The sequence below is a fragment of the Heterocephalus glaber genome, unplaced genomic scaffold, assembly GCF_053883595.1.
Source record: "Heterocephalus glaber isolate CG9 unplaced genomic scaffold, H.glaber_assembly_v1.0 deba00001579, whole genome shotgun sequence".
Taxonomy (NCBI): Eukaryota; Metazoa; Chordata; class Mammalia; order Rodentia; family Bathyergidae; genus Heterocephalus; species Heterocephalus glaber.
This window is the reverse complement of record NW_028258360.1, coordinates 2,130,418-2,150,405: the sequence shown is the minus strand read 5'-3', so window position 1 is coordinate 2,150,405 and position 19,988 is coordinate 2,130,418. Positions and strand designations below refer to the sequence as shown.

At 36.1% G+C, this 19,988-nt stretch overlaps 1 protein-coding gene across 1 annotated transcript in view; it reads right to left on the bottom strand.

Moving 5' to 3' along the window:
- Positions 1–19,988, bottom strand: part of Itgbl1 (integrin subunit beta like 1) — a 234,107-nt gene that overhangs the window by 117,063 nt on the left and 97,056 nt on the right. Inside the window, exon 3 of the mRNA XM_004858584.4 lies at positions 2,615–2,761. Coding sequence (XP_004858641.1) covers positions 2,615–2,761 — 147 coding nt within the window. The remainder of the gene's footprint in view (positions 1–2,614; positions 2,762–19,988) is intronic.

Below are 19,988 nucleotides of genomic sequence, written 5' to 3'. Positions count from 1 at the left end.
GTGGAAGTGGATATAACACTGAATATGAATTTACCAGTTGGCCCAGCAATCTCACTCCTCATAATTTACCCTGAAGATATACCTCCAAAAACATGAAAATATAGATAGAACAGATTGTCTCATCCATTATTATTTTGGTTTCAAAATACTGGAAGCTTTAAATGCTCAAGCATTGAAGATGGATTGAATAAATATGTCACATGCAGAGAATTCAGTCTTATACTTTTGAAAAAAGAATGAAAATGATTTTTATGAACTAATACAGAGTAAATTCCAGAAGATAATGCAGGCAGACTACAAAAGAGCATAGTGTGGCGCCTTTTATATAGGAGATAGACAAAAATAATAAAATACACATATATCTATTTATATTTATAAACAGAAACCTTTACCACAGGTAAAGCAAAAAGCAGCAGAGTTGATTGGTCATAAAGCTGAGAATAAGTAGGGTATAAGGGAGTGAAGATTCTCTGAACTATGCTTGCATGGGTAGTTCTGACTTTTAGAAATATGTTTGTGTTCTATACAGTATGAAATATATGAATAAATCATGAGAAGGAAGAAAAAATGAAAAGTGAAAGCAATATGAAATAAATAAGCTCAATTATATTTTAAGCAAATACCATAAACACACTAAAAGGAACAAGATAAAAGGAATTCAAGTAATTTATTACACAGCATTTGATGACAAATTCTAATCTCATAAATGATTCAGGTGGAGAAAGCTTGGGGATATAGTGGATTGGAAAAAATCTTAGTCTGTTGTGATGGATTTGTTGTTTATATTTGTGGGATGGAGCAATTCTAAAAACAATTTTAGAAGTGGTATAATATTGAGCAAACAAATAAATATACTGGTATTGTGAGGAGAGATTTTATTTACAAAAAGAGAGATTAGGAAAATTTTCTTTAACATTTTAAATCCTATGAAGCCAAAATCTTTGAAAATGGCCCAGATTAAAGGAAGGTAAAGAGAAATGACTAATCATAACACAGACCCTAGATTTCATCCTGTAAGGAAGGGTAAAACATTCTAAAGAACACTGTTGGGTCAATTGACAAAACTGAACTGGATGATAGATTACATAAAAGTATTATGTTGATGTTTAAAAAAAAGATAGAGGTTCAGATATCTTTAAAATGTGTTTTATATTTTTCCAAATATGTTTTATCATCTACTAAAAAGGGATTATGTGTATTTTTTCATTTAAGATATTTAAATAGGAGCCTGGTATGGTGGTGCACACCTATAATCCCAGAACTTTGGAAGGCTGAGAAGATCACAAGTTGGAGACTTGCTTGTGAAAAATAATGACTTAGCAAGACCCTGTCTCAAAAAAATAAATTTTAATATCTGATTTTATTTCCAAAACAATAATGAAAATAAATTCAAAAGCAGAGTACTGAAGTCCAAAATAGAAGCTACACCCTGTGTGTGTGTATGTGCGTGTGCACACGTGTGCGTGCGTGTGTATTGGTATCAGTGGGTGTCACAAATTGGAGGTAGAGAAACCCTACTGAGAGGAAAGAAAAAGCAGAAGTGCTGAGGTGAAGAGAATACCATGAAGGCAGAAAGTGACCTGACTGCTCAGACCACTCTTCTGGTCCCAGATGTCCCCCTTCAGCCTTGCTCTGGGTCTGGCCCTGATTTCCATTAGCAAGACACCCTTACAGAGCCCAGTGGATGCCTAGCAATTTGCTGCAGTCAGACTGTGGAAAAGTCCTAGCTCTGATTGGAGAAGGCCCTTACCAGTAATGCAAGTTTCCAAGGGAAGATATTTGCATAGGCAGCCAAATACTCACCTTGAGCATGTAGTCCAATTTCTCCATCTCTAGATTTACATTAGGATCCCTCTGCATAATTCAAAACCAGCTAATATCCAGGCCACACCCCAACTGAAGCAGATCCTCTAGGGTTAGACATGAGCACTGACATTTGATTCCTTTCCCTTTGAGATTCTCATGTTCAACCATGGCTGAGAAAAACCAGCTTTAAGGCTCCATATACCCAAATGGTAAGAATGCTTAATTATGGCTAAATACCATTAAAATCTAAACTGCAACTGTTCAATTCTACATGGCTTTGCTAATCAATTTTAACAACTTCCCTGTAATTTTCTAAGAAATATCTTTAAACGACTCCTATGAAATATAAAATATTTTGGTCAAAGTATCTCACTGTCACTATATGATAGAAGTATGAAACTTCTATCAAATTAAAAAGATTTGGTCCTACTTAATGCTAGGGAATAAATTCAAAGCACCTTTGATTTGTGACAGAAAATAATTAAGTCAGTTATGTAACTCCTTTTTGAAAGATTTAATCCAGCATTCAAAATCGTGGCTCTCAATTTTCATAAAATGTTGTCGAGTGTTGTTTCCAGTGAATTCTCTGCTCCAAGGAGGCATTGGACACAGCTGGAGAGTATCAAACTTGCCAGTCTCAGCAAGATGACAGCTTTTTTTCCTTTTGATGGATCTGAATTTCATTTTTAAAAAATATACTCAAAAGCAGTCTCACTTAGGTTGGACCTGTCTTCTCTCCTACATATTTCCATTAAAAAACAAATTGTGATTATATCACTTAAGAATTTTCCTAAGATATAATTCTTACCTGCATTGGAGCAGACGATATCTTGAGAATTCTTGCACATTTGATTGCTTTTTTTCTTCGTGAGGTTACAGTTAGTCGGGTACTGGCAAGCATCCCCAGACCATCCCAGGTCACATTTGCACTTCCCACAGTCACAAGTCCCATGGCCTGAGGATTTAAAACCATCCAGTGACTCAGATTGTTTTCCCAAGGGAACTACTATTGTAGCAAAACCCCTTAAGGGTCCCACTGGTTCAAAACTGACCTACAATAAACTTAGACACATAGAAGGTGTGATGGAAAATACACTGACTGTTTAAATTTTAATTTTTTTTTACAGTAAAACACACACTGCCATTAATCTCCCTCAAAATACTCCCCTTCCTTTGAACACACTTGTCCCATTGTTCTTGCCACTTACAGAAGCAGTTCTGAAAGTTCTCTTTCATTAGTGTCTTTAGTTGGGTTAATGTGGCTGCCTCAGTGTTCTGAACTGATTCAAAATGGTACTTTTCATGGTCGTTTTGACGTTGGAAAAGAAGTAGAATTTGAACAGGGCCAGATTTGGTGAATAAGGCTGATAAAGACACAGCATGATGTTTACATTTGACAGAAGTTGCCATAAACATTTTGAATCATTCAGGACACTGAGGCAGCCATGAAAAGACACTCAAGAGAAAGGACTTCCAGAATGGCTTCAAAAAGCGGCAAATATAATAAGTGTGTTTGAAGCAGGTGGCAGAGTACTTTGAGGAGAGTTAATGGCTACGTGTCTTTTACCGTAATAACTATTTTTTATTTAAAGATTTACTGTATTTTTGATCACATCCCATATGTCTCACAGTGGCTGAGGGATGAGAATTTTACTTCAATTATCAACTATCATAAAGATCAGGGACCCATTAAGTTAATTCACAGAAACACCGGGATAATATATCAGAATTCTAATGAAGCACAGTCAAAAATTCAGCCCTAAAAAAAAATAAAAATCTACCTAGTACCACAGAATTTCAGTCCAGTAGAACTTATAACACTTAAAACTCCAAATCCTGAATGAGTAATCTTACACAAAACTCCACTAAACTAAACATTGGCTTTCTATTTATTGGAATTAAACCTGCAATAACATTTTACGGGTACATTAAATTTTACCATTGGATAAGATGGACATAAAAACTAAGTGGATATTTTATACTTAAGTTCAAGAATCAAAAAGATAAGAACCACATGCACTCAATCTCCACAGAATTTTCTGTTCTTCATCTTTTCAATCATCATTTGCTTCTATGGGATACTGTTCATATAGTTGTGATTTTCAACTTTATTAAGTGCCGTCTCATGAAGCCTACTGATGCTTTTATTGACTGCACATTTGTCTGATCTAAGCACAAAACACACATAATACCTGGATGTTGTCCTCAAAGAACTTGCAAACTTCAAATTCAAAGCTGCTACTATTAGTGTCTGTCAGAAGTGCTTGTCATCTCATGTCAAGTTGAGTGATATAGTCTATGACCTGCAGGAATAAGACTGGAGATTTCCTAGCCTCCCTGGCCTTTAGTTGCCCTTGAAAGTTGAAGTAGGTGGCAGAGTGCTTTGAGGGGAGTTAGTGGCTATGTGTCTTTTTCTCTAATAACTATTTTTTATTTAAACATTTACCATATTTTTTATCACATACCCTAAGTCTCACAGTGGCTGAGGGGAATGAGAATTTTACTTCAATAATCAAATTTGATAAAGATCAGGGACCCATTAAGATAATTCACAGAGATAATGGGTTGTACAGAGAGTATTCTTACATATTGGAGGTAATAATTCTATGTCTTAATATCTGAAATTCACAGGCCACATGGAGTAGACTCACTGACCTGGAGCCAACAGCCATTAGATGTGGCAGCCAAAATCCCCAGATGAGGTCCAGATGGTTGGACAAAATCCATGTCTCAGAGGCTGCCCGTTTGGGTCTGTTCAGCAAAGCCTGAACCGTGGTTCGCTGACTTTAAAACTCCTCTTTCTGGGGTCCAGTCCTTGTAAATGTTTCTACTTCTGCTGCATTTGTCAGATTAATTATTCTATTTTACAAAGCCTCACAATTACCCTAATTGAAATTCATTTTATTCACTGCACATCACTCTGTAAAATTGATTGTAATAATTTTGCATTCCTGTTTGGCCTTACACAATATTATCAGTCTCGGTCAACTTGGTGTGGTTTACAAGAACAATTGACTTTGCCTGTCAACCATCCTGTCTGTTTATGAAAGTATTAAGCCAAACTCTTGAAGTGGCTAAGCCTCTTTCAGTACATTAAGTACCCTGGAAACTGTACTGACTCTAATAACATTGATGTGTGATCATATGACACTGCCACTTTTGTCAGCTGAGTATCAGCTGTTTATGATTTATCCCAATATAATGGCTTCATATCAATAGCAAAAAAAGTCAGAAATGATTTAGAAGATCAATAATTATGGTATTAATGATTTTCTGACTCAAGACTAAAAGACTTCTCTGGGATTCTTTTATATGGTAACCTAAAGTATACATCGAAGGTTGACAAATGAAAACTAAGGGAAATGTGCATAGGACAGAAGGAGACTCATCCATCCCAAACTCACTCAAGAAAGCATCAGCAGAAGCAATATTCTGAAGTTCATATTCCTTCCAGTGAGACTACGGAGGCTCAGTTTCATAAAACATCTTCCACTAAAGATTCTATGGTAACATAACCCCGCATCTTGAAATAAAACAGCACACCAAAGACCCTCGGAAGTCCTGTGATGAGAAGTGATTTAACTTCATTTACCTCAGAATATACAGTACAGTTTTTCCTGAGTAGAGGCCCCCTTCCTCATGACTTTGAATTAACATCTTAGCCACATGCTTCAACCAACAAGATGCTAGGTAGTGTTTTCAGCACTTCGTTTAGCATTTGCGCAGAGCCAAAGATGTCAGCCAATGTAAGACCGGGTTATCTGTCTTTATATCCCTTCTAAACCTTACCCAAATAAAACTTTATGTTTTGATTCATTTCTCCCCACTTAGCAAAGCTAATAGAATAGAAATTGATCTTTCACTATCAAGAATTATCAAATCATGGAACACATGCCCTTATTTGGAAATAAATACATTATTTTAAAAAAAGAAAGCAGACTTTGCGCTATTTTTAATATTTTTCCCAGTGTAGTAAGAGCTCTGGCAGACATCAGGAAATAGATTGCTATGTTACTGTGACAAGGTAATCCCCCATTACATTGTCCATAATATGGCTTCCAAAAAAGACTTCATTTTTCAAAATACGTATGTATCCCTTGTGTCTTAGTTTCTTGGGACTGCCATAACAAAGTACAAAAAACTTGGTGGCTTAAAACAACAGAAATGCAACCTGGGTGTGATGGCTCATGTCTGTGATCTTAGCACACTGGGAGGAGGCTGAGGCTGGAGAATGGCAAATTTGAGCCCAGCTTGGGCAACTCGGTGACTGAATGAGACCCTGTCTCAAAATTTAAAATATTTGAAAGAGCTAGGGATGTACCTTAGAGCAAAGGCCAGGTGCCAGGTGCTGGGACTTCACATACCCGATGAAGATGCTGTTCAGCCCACAGGAGCTGCAAACCCAGATCCCTACACTCCTCTTCCCTCATCAAGTTATGTAACAGGTGGGCTGATGCCTCTTTCCCAGGCATAAAGACACTGGCTAAAGCTGGGCAGCTCCACCTCCTCCTTGTCTCTTCCCTGCACGCTCCGAGGGTGTGACAGTCCCTATTGCCTCCTGCTCCTCATGTTGGATGCTCCTTTGCCAATGCTACAGTCTGGAGAGTGGGCACAGGCACATCCGGGAACAAGTCAGTCTAGAAGACAGTCTGGAACCCCTGGGGTGGAAGTTCTGAGTTCCAGGCACTTGAGTGAGTGGACAGTGAGGCACATCTAAGAGTGAGTGAAGGCTCTTCTAGAAGATGCTGCCAGTTCCTGGAGTCCAGGGACCGCATGTCCTGTCAGCCTCCAAGGCATGCCACCCTGGCATCACACAGTAATGGATGGCTGAAGCGACAGAGGAGGAGCCCTAAGCCACGCAACCCAGTTAAGGGCAGTCTTGGCTGACCAGGGCTCCATGAAGTCCTAGCAAAATTGTTTCCTATTCCTGGCTGGCCACACCACCCCAGCTGTTTATTCTCCAGACAATTCAATGTCCACCACTCTGAAATGTGGCCTTAATATGAACAATCCAACACGCTTGCAAATAAACCTATTGACCTTCAAATAAGTTCTGGAAGAGTCCAGGGAAAACAAACACAAAACACAAAAATGTCAGAGCAAAGCAAAACAACTCCCTGCCAAGAAAAAGGTGATGAAAAAGCAAAGGACTAAGTCTGAGGTTTCCCAGTTGTCAGGTTGCAGCCAGTCCCTAGAAAGAGCAGAGAGCCGCGCAGAGTGACAAATCAGTATTTTAATCTCCTTTCAGATAAGAATGCAGAGGCCTCACCTATTTCCTCCCAGATGAGTTAGCTTCTCGCTCCTGTACTGGTAAAGAAAAGGCATTCCAACAGAATAATACGGGCCGTGTGATTCTTACATAATCAATGACATCGCTGCTCCGCCATTACTTCATGAGCCCTTCCACCTGAGTAACAAGGGACTAATCTGTTCCTGTGTCGATGTAGTGATGAACTCCTTACAGTAGGTCAGGGAATAATGGAAGGAGTGTTGATGCTTTTTATTTTCAAATTAGGACAAACTGCTTCCAAATGGAAAGATTTTACCAGTATTGAAGAATTTTAAAATACCAGTTAGCCATGTATTAGTACATATACTAATAAAAAGTAATTGTACCTCTGCCTACTAACTGTAAGAAAAAATAAACATGAAAGGGAAGGCATGTAACTCTTTCCTCTACATCTAGTGGTATTTTGTATAGAAATAAAGTACCAATGTCCTTATTATGATATTTCAACTAGACGTTGGTGGCTTCAGTCCTTGTGAATCTTTGAAAGGTGAAAAATAGGTAGCTAGATAGGTGTAGATTAAAAAGTAGTAGGGCAGGGGCCTGGGATTTAGCTCAGTGGCTCCACGCCTGCCTCACAAGAGCAAGGTCCTGAGTTCAATTCCTGATACCAAAAAAAAAAAAGTAGTAGGGCATAGACAGAATTGTAGGCCTAGATCCAAATGTAGATTTTTGTTTGTTTGTTTGTTTGTTTTGCAATGCTGGGATAGAACCCAGGTTGTCATATGTGCTAGGCAAGCACTCTATCACTGAGCTACATCCCCAGCCCTTGATATAGCTATAAACGACGATGTATAGACGTCAATGTAGGTATAGCTATATGAATATATATAAAGAGGTGCGTAGATCTATCCCATGGAAACCTGTTTAATGCTAGCCAACTCCCTGTGACACAGCCTCAGGAACTACACACAAGTGTTCTTTGGTATAACAAGGTTGAGGCAGTGGGAGGAGAACACTCTGTATGCAGGCATAAAGAGAGAGAGGTCAGTAAACATTTTAAACTAAAAATAAAAAATGACTAAATGTCACTATTTTTTGTTATCAACAGAAAATTTTAAAGTGTCAGTAATAAAATACTCATCTCAGAAAAGAAATGCTTTGGCCTAATTTTAAAGTCATTGTTCCAGGCTTTATTGAATTTTCATAAAGAAAGCATTCATAAGCTTCCAATTAACACCTACGTCTGTATTATTTATTACTTAATAAACATTGTATTTTAGTGAAAGTTAATTATGAAAACCCCAGTTTGATAGTAGGCTGTCAACACATACAGATTTAACTGCTCACTTATTTTTTACATTTAATTCTGGAAAGATTTTTAGACTCACAGAAAAACCCCATAGGAGAGTGTTAACAAACTTCTCATTCTGCCTTCCCTACTTCCAGCTTCTTACATAACTCCAGCACCATTACCAAAACTTTAAAAATTAACATTGCCCAATATTATTAACTAGAGCACAGATTTGTCTCACTTTCCTCCAGTTTTTCCGGTCACGTCTCCTTTTCGTTGGAGGACTCCTCCAGGACCCCAAACTCTGTTTAGTTGTTATAATCGCTTTTGTTTCCTCTAATCTATGATTTCTGAATTTCTCCGTGTCCTCAGGACACGGAGAAATCTGAAGTGTAGTGATCAGTTATTTTGAATGCACTTTAATCTGCGTTTTTCTAATACTTTATCATTAGAAAATTGAGGCCGTACGTCATTGTTAAGGACTTCAAAGATACACATGCCCATCATACCAGAACGTACGTGATGGGATACACCACATTCCTTATAATGTTAACTTTGACCACATCATACCTTAATAGTTATACCTTAATAGCCATATCTGCCACATGTCTTGGCTGTCAAATTCCCCCATTTTTATTTAATTCGTCTTGGTAAGGAAAACAGTGGAACCATGCAAATATCCTGTTTCTAGTTAATATTTTCCTTATTAATTTTATCATTTATCTTCTGTGTAGCACTATTTATGCATTATAGTAGCAATTTCCTATCTCCTTCATCCCTTCAGTAGTTACTATTTGAAATTCTTTTTAAGTAAGAAGATGCACATACCCTTCATTTACTTATTTATGAGATACTTATATCTATTGATATCAGTATCTACTCAGGAAATTATTTCATTTTTAATATCATTTTATAGTATTGCTCAATTTTTCCCATCTTTGACTACTGAAAACTCTTTCAGATTGGTTCTTTTGATTTTACTATTCGGAAATAGATTGATGAGAAAGATAGAGAGACAGATTTATGTACATCTTTTTGAGCATTTCTTATTTTTAGATTCCAGCAGATTATGTATCCCTGTATTTCCCCTGCTTAAGCCTTGAAATTAATTTCCTAAGAAGCCTTGGCTCCTTTTATCTGAGAATACTATATATTTTAAAATACCCAAATCTGGGCATTAAACACCAAAACCCAGACACTATGCATACATATTGTTGGTAGGTTGCCATTACTCCTTTACCCTCTGTGTTGCTCAGGATAAGTCCACTCAAGAAAAAACTAACAGATTAGAAAAGCAGAGTTGGGGGTGTGTCTGTTGGTGATTGACATGTAGGGCAGCAAATTGTGGGGGGCATGATCCATCCCCGTTGTGGGTAGAACCAACCAATAGGCTTGCTGCCTGGATGGAATAAAAAGGGAAAGAAGGAGGAAGTGTGCCAATTTTTGAACAACTCCAGGCCTGGTGAGCAGGTGCTCCCTTTGCAGCCATCAGCTTTGGACATTGGTTCCAGGTTTCTGGTTTCTTCAGCCTTCCAGGTGTAGTCTTGCACCAGCAACTCTGCAGTGAGCTTCCAGGCCTTCAGCCTGCATCCTTGATCTCTTGTCCTGTGAATTCTGTGTTCTTGAGAAGTCCCAGATTACCAGCAACTCAGCACACAGAGGGCCAATGTAGGAACTCCGGGCTCTGATCCCACCCACAAGCCTACCCAAAAAATCCCCTTCAGCAATTATATATAGATATAGATATAGATATAGATATAGATATAGATAGTATTTTCTATTGATTCCGTTACTTTAGAGGACCCTAACAAACCCTCTCGACAGACAGAGAGCTGGGAAATGTGCATATATAGTACACATTACCCCACAGATACCTGTATATCTATATTTATATCAGTATTTTTCTGTGTGCATTACATAAACACATACTGAAGTCCACACAAAGAACCACAAAAACAAATGATTCATACTGATTTATCTCCCATTTAGCATCACATAGTTTATTCCAGTTTTTCTTATTTTTGACTTTTTTCTCCAATGGGGAGAAAGTACTCTCTCATTATTTGTAAGATATTTATTTATTCATGCTAATGTACAACAAACAATAGTTTCAGAACTGCTTAGAAACAGATTTATCAACTATAACATAGTGTATACACTGTTTTAAACATTTATTTTTGTCTTTAAACTTACAAAACTGACTTCCAAATTTACTTTAAAAAGTTCTTTATCTCCTATGTCATCATGTGACATGGGATTTCTTATAACACAGCTAAATTCATTTGTTATGCCGTCTAATCCATGTTGGACTCCTGGTAGATGTTTTCTTTTGGTTTTTTGTATTTTTTGTGCTTGCTGTTTTTTACATATAGTAGATTTACTCTTTGTGATGTAGAGCTCAAGGACTTTTGACAAATGAATAATGGTTATGTATTCATCAGCATAGTTCCTACAGAACAATATCATCACTTCAGAAATTCCCTCCTCCCCCTACTAGACAACTGCTCATCTGTTTTTCTGCCCTTATATCTGTTTCACAGTATCATGTGAATTGAATTATATACCATGTAGCATTTCAGATTTGGCTTCTTTCACTTTGCAAAATGCATCGAAGATTCTGCTTGTGAAGGTGTGAATCAATATTCCATTTGTACTTTTTGTAACTGCTGATTAGTATTCCACTATATGGATATAGTAGAGTTTGTGTCCATTTGCCCATTAAAGGACATGTGTCTAGGGTTAAAATTTTTTTGTAATTGTCAATAAAGCTGCTAGAAAGTTTGGTTTTTGTATAGGCCTATATTTTCATTTTTCTCAAAGTAGGGCTGCTAGATTGCACAGGAAGTACATACGTAACTGCATTTTTATAATTTCCAAACTGTTTTCCAAAGTGATGGTACCATGGGATACAATTATTTCATACTGCCGCCACCACTTGGTATTAGGACCTTCTTTCCTTCGGCCCGTTTTCCTTCTTCCTATCCTTTTCCTTTCCTCTTTTTATATTTTAGTCACTCTTAGAGGTTTATAGTGGAATCTCACTGTAGGCTTAATTTGCATTTCCCCAATGGCTAATATTAAGTATCCTTTTGTATGTTTATTTTCAATCCATTTATCTTCCTTTGCCCATTTTTTGGTTGGTTTTTCCCTCCTTGGTGTTCAAATTGAAGGTTTTTAATATATCTTAGATAAAAGTCTACTGTCTTAAACATGATTTGTAAATATTCTCTCCTACTTTGTTTCTTGTCTTTCACTTTCTTTAACAGCATCTTTTGGAGAGTTAAAAAGTTTTGAGTTTAGTTAAATCCAATTTATTAAATTTTCTCTTTAATAATTCTTCTTTTAATATTTGCTTAAAACTCTGCCTAATGTTCAGTTTATACTTTTGCCACTACCACACAGTCTTAGATACTTTACATTAAGCATAAGACTTAGGCTTAAAGTAAATATGATGTGGAAATTCTATGTAAACTCTAAATTTTTCTTTTAAACATTGTTTTGGTCAGCCATTATAATTCCTTTGACTTTCCTACAAACTTTAAATCAGTATATTGATATCTACAAAAAAGGCTTGCAGATATTTTCATTGGAATTGCATAAAATCTATTGACAAAATTAGGAACATCATCTAAGTAATATTTAATTTGTAAATATGCTGAAATATATTATTTGATTTTTGAATGCTATGTGAGCCTTGTGTTCTGAGATATATCCTATTTGGTTGTTGAGTATTATTTCTAAAGAGATTTTCTTATATATTGGATTGCATCAACTAATATTTTGTTGAGGATTTTTCTGTCTGTGCTCTTAAGTCTTCTTCTTATGTAATTTTGTTTGTTGTAATGTATTTGTCTAATTTTAGTTTAAGGAAAATTTTGACCTGATCAAATGATTTGGGATATATTCTCTAATTTTCCTTTTCCTAGAAGAGGTTGTATGGAATCAGTTTATACTATGCTTAAAAGTTTGGTAAAATTTCCCATTGAAAAAAAAATCTGTGCATACAATTCAAACATTTAACCATGATTCAGTTTCTTTAATCAATATGTTATCTCTTCATATTTCTTTTTATTGTATTTGGTAGATTGTGTCTCTTATGGGGTTGGTCCAATTAATGCAATTAATTTAAGTTGTTGCATTTATCAGCATAGAGTCATTCATTATATAAGCTTATTATCCTTTTAACAGCTACACTATTGGTTATTATGCATGCTAAGTCATGCTGATATTGATAATTTTATCTTGCTATACTTTTCTTGATTGATGTGGCTAGAAATTTATCAATCTTACTGATATTTTTTAACTAACAGCATTGGTCTCATTGCTTTTCTTGTTGTTTCGTTCTTTTCAATCTCACTAATATTTACTCCAGTATTCATTATTACATTCCCACTCCCTACTTGGTCTTTAATTATATCTTTTTCTTAATTTCTAGGGTTGAGGTAAAAATTAATTTTAAACTTTCTCTTCTGTTCAATTGTGTGTCTGAGTGTGTGTGTGTGTGTGTGTGTGAGTGTGTGTTTTACTGGATATTAAGCCCAGTGTTCAGTCTTTTTGTTTAATTTTGTTTTGTTTTGGGGGACAGGATCTTATTAAGTTGCTAAATTGCCCAGCTGGGACTTTCAATCCTCCTGCTTCGGTCTCCCAGAGTGGTTCTGTGGGTACCACTTTTATAAAAATTTTGATATGCTGTATTTTTATTTTCACTTAATTCAAAATATATTTAATATCCCTTGAGATTTCTTCTTTCATCTATGGGTTATGTAGAAGTATACTGTGTAAATTTCAAATATTTTGGCATCTGTAATACACATTTTGTTGTTTAATTCCATTAGGTTCTAATAAAATGGTTTTTCTTAAATTTCTCAAGGCATATTTATGGCCCACAATGACATATATTGTTTAATTGCCTTCAACACATTAAAAGAATATATTTTTCTGCTGTTTTGGTGGAGACCTGCTATAAATATCACAGGTCAAATTAGTAATGGTTTTGTTCAGCTTTTCTGTATCTTCATTAATTTTCTATCTACTTCTTTGTTAATTATTGATAAGGAAGTATTGAAGTCTATAACCCTAATTGTAGATTTCTCTCTTCCACCTTCCAGCACTATCATTTTCTTCTTTATTTTGAAGTGTTGTGCTAAGTGCGTACACAATTTGGATTGCTTAGCTGAATACAGAGTTGCAAGTATTTTATTTTTTAATGTTCTTCTTTATTCTTAATATTATTCTTTGTCCTGAACTCTACTTTTTTCAATATCAAAGTAGTAGCTAATCCAACATTTGTATAACTAATACTTTATAGAGTAACTTTTCTCATTCTTTTACTGTTAACTTATCCATATCTTATATTTAAAGTGGTTTCTTTTGGACAGTATACAGTTGGGTTTCACTTTGTTATCTAACCTACCAATTTGTTTTTTAACTGGGATAGAGTGATCACATTTAATATGATGTCTGATATTGTTGAATACATACCTACCATCTTTTTTATAGTTATCAGTTTCCTCTGTTCTTTATCCTCTTTCTTCTTCCTTCTTTTAATACTCAATAATTATTTAGGGTTTATTTTATTTCACTACTAACTACCTAAATACTTTCATTTTTAGTGGTTGTCCTTTTATATGTCTTTAATGAGAACTTGCTTTCAAATAACATCATCATATTGTTTGAATCTTGAAACAGTAAATTCCCGATTCCTCTCTCTCTCTCTTATTCTGCCATTTTGCTTTTGCATAAATATACAACATTTTACCCTAAGCATACAATACATTGCTATTAGTTTTGTATTAAGCAGTCAGTTATCTTTTAAAGCTACTAAGAATAAAGAAAATATGAATACCTTATATATACATTATGCCTTAATTTATTCCATTTCCATTGCTCTTCATTTCTTTCTGCAGGTCCAAATTTATGCTAACATGGACCTTGCTTTGCCTAAATAATTTCCTTTACATTTTTAGAGTAGATCTACTATAAAGAATATCCTTACAAAAATTCTTCTTTTTGATTTTTGCAATATACTTTTTTGGATATAATCATCAAAAATGTTAACTTTTTCAGCCCTTTAAAGATGTCATTCTCTTTTCTTCTTAATTGCGTGGTTTCTGACAAGAAGTTTCCTATAATTATCATCTTTATCCCTCTGCATTAAATGTGTCTTTTTTTCTGTGACTATAAGATTTTTTTCTTTGTCTTTGTGTTCAACTTTTTCAGTACGATGGATCTACCTATTGTTTATGTATGTTCTTAGCTATTTATAAATATTGAGTTTTTCTTTCTTCTGTCCCTTCTACTGGGCGTATTGGGTGCTCACAAGTGCCCTAGGAGCAACAATGTTTATTGCCATTTACCCAACATATGGATTTTGTTTGCCTGAGAAATAGGTACCAGGAGTCTGGGCAGTTTTATTTGCATCCTGGAGGGCTTGCTCTTCTCCTCCCCAAGGTTGTTATCTTATGGATTATTTTTAAAAAGTATTCCCTAAGCTGTTCTGTGAGAATTCAGTGGAATTCGTGGAGGAAAAAAAATCTGAGGAAGTGGACTCCCTGAAATTCCACACACCCACAGATTTCCCATTCATTCACCTGGGCACACTTGGTCTCCACCAATTTGCCATCACCCTTCTTCTCAGGGCCTGATTGTGTCCACCAAGTGCAACCATTATTTCTTCTCTCATCCTCCTTCTACGCATCTACTGCCAAATTTTTGAGCCAGTTGCTTTTCCTGTAAAATTCAAATCTCAGATGAAGTCAAAACCACATAAGAATTTGTAATTTGTCCCACTTTCTTTAATGCAAGGGTGGGAATGGCACTTTCTAGCTCTAAACTTCTATACGGAGAAACTAGAATCTTGTATAAATTCATCAAGGCTACAGGACTAGAGCCCGCTTCCTTGAATCCTACAAAGCTACATGGTTTACATTTAAAGAGTATGTGGGAAATAAACACAGTAAACTTGAGATTGTAAATACAAAAAAGGATAACCTGAGCTACTTCACTTCTCAGGTCACTCTTAATAACTGCTTAGGATGTTTATTTGTTTTAAATTTTAAAACAGCATACAAAGCAATGTGTAAATTTTGAGGTAAGTGCAAATTTTTATTCATGCATATTTAAGTGAATTTTAGTAATATGTTTAAAAAATTGAAATGCACTCTATTTACACTGCTACTTATTTTAAAATAAAGAACAAACCAAGAAAATTGTTGTTAAATGTCTTTCTATGATTTCTACTGAAAACAATTTTATCATAACAAGAAGAATGGCTATTCTCTCTGGGTGTCAGATTAGTGAGGCGCCAAATTACTGCTAAAGCCTCAAAGTAACCCTAAGTTTAATGTTTTAATCTGAACACTTTAGTTGGCCCTGTCCGCCAAAACCAACCTATTTGCTTTTGTTCAATTTTGTGAATCACCAAGACCCGCACTGTGTTCTACTTTGCAGTCTTTTCAAACAAGTTTACTTACTAACAGACTTAATTTTCCCCTAGACTTTTTAAAGCACTATAAATTTTCCAGGCTTCTTTAGTAACAACAAGTAGAATAATTAGCTATGCTACATCCAGAAATCTAAGAAAAGACCCTGAAATGATGTTCACTAATATCACAATTATTTCAGTTTCTGGCAGACACTGGCCCGTTTTCAAGATGAGCATCTGTCCTCAGTATGCCTCTTAAGCTAACAAGAGATGATCTCGGACATGTAATTCTGCTTTTTATTTCTGAGAACCTTTCCATGGGAACATGGAAGAATTCCATGTAGAAGGGTCTATTTCCTAAAATTAAAAGACCTGGGAATTAGTCCTGCCTACACATTAATAAGGCCGATGGTCTTTATCAGGAAAATGGAAGAGAGCAAAAGGAAACTAATAATCATTTTCTTCTGGTATTTTAAGTAATTTATGAAGATGAGTCCATTTCATTGTCACAGTGAGTCAGTAGAATAGGTTTTATTTCTGTTTTGAAAATGACAGGACTAAAGACTTGAGTTTACATATCTTGCTCCGGGTTACATAGCTCAGGAGCTCAAAAGCTGTTTTTCCCAGGGTACCCAACAGCACCTATTTAGATCCAAAGGCAATGGACTTGACCCCTTGCTCTCGAAAGGTGGTGAAGGAAGAGCTATGGATGAGTGGCTTGACAGAATCGGTTTTGTTTCCAGTCTCCTTTTAGAACTCACAAGCCGAGAATTGCATTATTTATAATCCTTAGTGAAAGAACCCTAATAGTAAAACTATCTGAATTACTATTTAAAACTAAATCATGCTAAAACAGGTAGATAAAAGAATTCAGTAATCTAGTCACCTTTACATCTTGCCATGTTCACCTGCAAAATTAAGAAATTGGACTGAATAAACCCAAGAGTCCAGTCATCTGGAAACTCCTGTACTACAGAAAAGTATTTTCTTTTGCTCATAACAAAGCAAAATAGTCTCTTCAAATGGAGGGTTCAACATAATAAAATAGGTGGTGGTACACACAGAGTAATTGTTATGAAATCATGTTTGCTACTACAAGCAGTATAAAACAGTTAAAATTCTATTTGTTTTATAAAACACCCATTAAAGTAGTATAAAGTACCCAGATGTTTATTTTTAAGTGAAGCTTGGATAAAACACTGCTAAAACTTGGGGCTTAACCATGGGAATTCTAGGGCTGGGGATTTAGCTCAGTGACAATGTGCCCACCTTGAAAGTGCAGGGTCTTGAGTTCTATCCCTGGTACCAAAATAAATAAATAAATAAATGGGAATTCTGGCAACCCAAGATTGAAAGATAAAATATGTTTATTAAAGTAAAGCAAGACACAAAATGTTGGGTGAACTTAAGTAAATTTCATAACGTTAAACACATTATAATGTATCAAATTCATGCCTGAATAATATACAAATGCAAACACACAAGCATGAGTCTGGGGACTTCAGGGACCTCTAGGTGTTAGTATAGAGTCTGCTACACCTAGCCTTGTGAACATCAGCAGGTAACTGTCAGTATCTTAACTCTTCTGCCCTCATGAGGGGGTGACAAAATAAACATGGATATGTGCTGCCTGTTTCTTGAGGGATGCAGGGAATGTTATGAGAATTATCCTCCCCAGCCGTGTTTCCCCCACATGAACCCCAAGAAACCGGTGCCTCCATCTCCACCTAAGAAACCATGACAACAAGAGAGAGTGCTGTGTCTACATCTCAGCTGTCTTGAGACAGGAGAGAAAGGAACTGCATGGAGTGAGGGACAGAAGTTCTCAGGTCTCCTTGCTTCCTCTAGTTTCCAGTCCTAAGATTCTATTTAATCAAAGAATTTTACTGAGCTCGCCGCACCTTCTTTTGCATTAAAACCAGCTTCATCTCCTTTGGTTTCTTCCTTGCATGTTTGTATGTGTATATATGTGTGCATATTTATTAATGTATGCACGTATTCATATGTCAGTATACACGTGTATAAAAACAGCAAGTCTATAAATTTCTTCTTCTAAAATGGTACCGAAAGCCCCAGGCGATGAGGTGGTATATAGCATTGCTCCCAAAGGTGACAATGTTTCAGAACTGTTTTGTGGGTATGTCCTTAGTAAACATTTATCTGGCATTGCTGTATTTTTCAAATTCAGTCCTATTGCTTGCCCACAGCGTGAACTCTGAATATGCCCTCATTTCTCACTCCCAGTACAGAATTATGTATCCACACAACACAGCTCTGTCATCTCACAGCTGGGCTTCTGATCTCAGTGTCACTCTACGGACAGACTGCCAGGGCTCAAGCTTGCTGGCTGGGAAACCAGGCAAATGTATCACCTCTTATATTCATTTCCTGAGGACTGCTATATCAGGGTACCAAAATCAGGCAACTTCATGCAAGAGAAATGGATTATATCACACTTCTGGAACCAAAATGTCTCAGACTTGAACTCTAGATTCTCTCCTTACCCCGTTTGAGCTCCTGGTGGTCACCAACAATCCTTGGCTTACAGGCATCATCTAATTTCTGCTTCTGTCCCTACATGGCCTTATCTCCTCACATATCTGTGCCTCTTTTCCTCTTCTTATGAGGACCCCAGTCATATTGGATTAAAGACCCACCCTACTCTGGTGTGGCCTCTTCTTAAAGAATTACATGGGTGATGACCCTTTCTTTCTGTGTTGTTACCACCATCTATATTGAAAGCTTTTGAAGAGCAAGTTGCCCTAATACATTTGTCTTGACAGTCACAGTTCTAACCTTAAAGGAAGACATAATTTCACAGGTTAAAAATGGATCTGAAGTGCAAATTCTGAGTCATATTTCTCCTATCATAAAAAAAAATCTCAGATCAAGTAGCCCTTCTAGGGTATAAAGACATAAAATTTTCCTGAAGGAAGTCTACATTTCACAAAGCTAACAGGTAAATCTGTTAATAAATTAATCCAATAATCACAGAAGCTGCATAGCAATTTAAACAATTATGGTGCTACCCAATGGGATAGTAAATACATATAGTATATAGTATACTTAAAAATGTGCATGCATGTGCATCTGTGTATTTATTTGTGTCGTTTGTGTATTTCTTTTTAAGATTCCTAAATTACTTCCATATTTATAGTAGGCCTTGTGATCCGTTGCTTTTAAAAAAGCAACATTTTGCAGCTTCAGTGAAAAGGTCCTGATGCAAAATAATAATTTCCAAAATAGTTTCCAACTTCTAGTGCCCTTCTTTCAGGCACAGAACATGTCTGAGACACACAAAAAAATGCTAGAATTAATATTTATCCTTGCATATTGTATCTTTAAAACATTTGTTTTGTATATTTTACTTGTATAAAATATTGAGATGAAATATATAGATTATAAATGAATATGCACATATACATGTAAATTCAATTTTTCCAATATGTAGCTAAGAGAATTTTGAGACAACTGACTTATGCATAGGTTTGCAAAGCTGTAAGAACGATTTTATTTCTTAAGTTAGGTACTAGAGACACACTGTTGTTATTTTTGTAATTTTTATACTTCATGGTAATGTTTAATTCTAAAAAACTTAAAAAGAAAAACATTCATATGTTATAAGCAACACTCCTATAAGTAATGATTCTAAAGATGCTGCTTAACAATGACGTTGTTTAGGAACTTCATTAACGGTAAAGGTTACAATCCATATTATCTCAATTTTTATTCATAAGATACTGCATGGGAGTGGGCACAGGGATATTCATCTTTGCAACCTAAGAGTCTAGAAAGCACTGGAAATAGTGTACTTGGTGAATATGTGAGTGAGGAAGACAATATTTTTGGAATAATATGCTGAGCCAGTATGAAAGTTGCACAGAATCGGTATGAATTGTGTGGGTCTGCAGGCCCTGACCCCTGCCTCACCTCAGTGGGGATGAGGTTGGGACACAGAGAGAATTAGAGGTCCAACGTGCACCACCCTGAGGAAGATTTGCAAATTTTCTCTGGAGCAGCTTGGAACAGGTCCAACAGAATAGAACTGGGCATTAAGGTCACAAGTACCTGACACAGGCAACCAAGTGTCCTGCAGACCCGGCAACATGCAGAAGGGCATTGTTGAAAGAAAGATGATTCCCCGGGACTCGTGATTAGAATGGGTGTTGGATCTACAGCGAGCACCAGTCAAATGGGAAGTACGGGTGGGATGGTAGATAGAAGGCAGCAATTAGAGA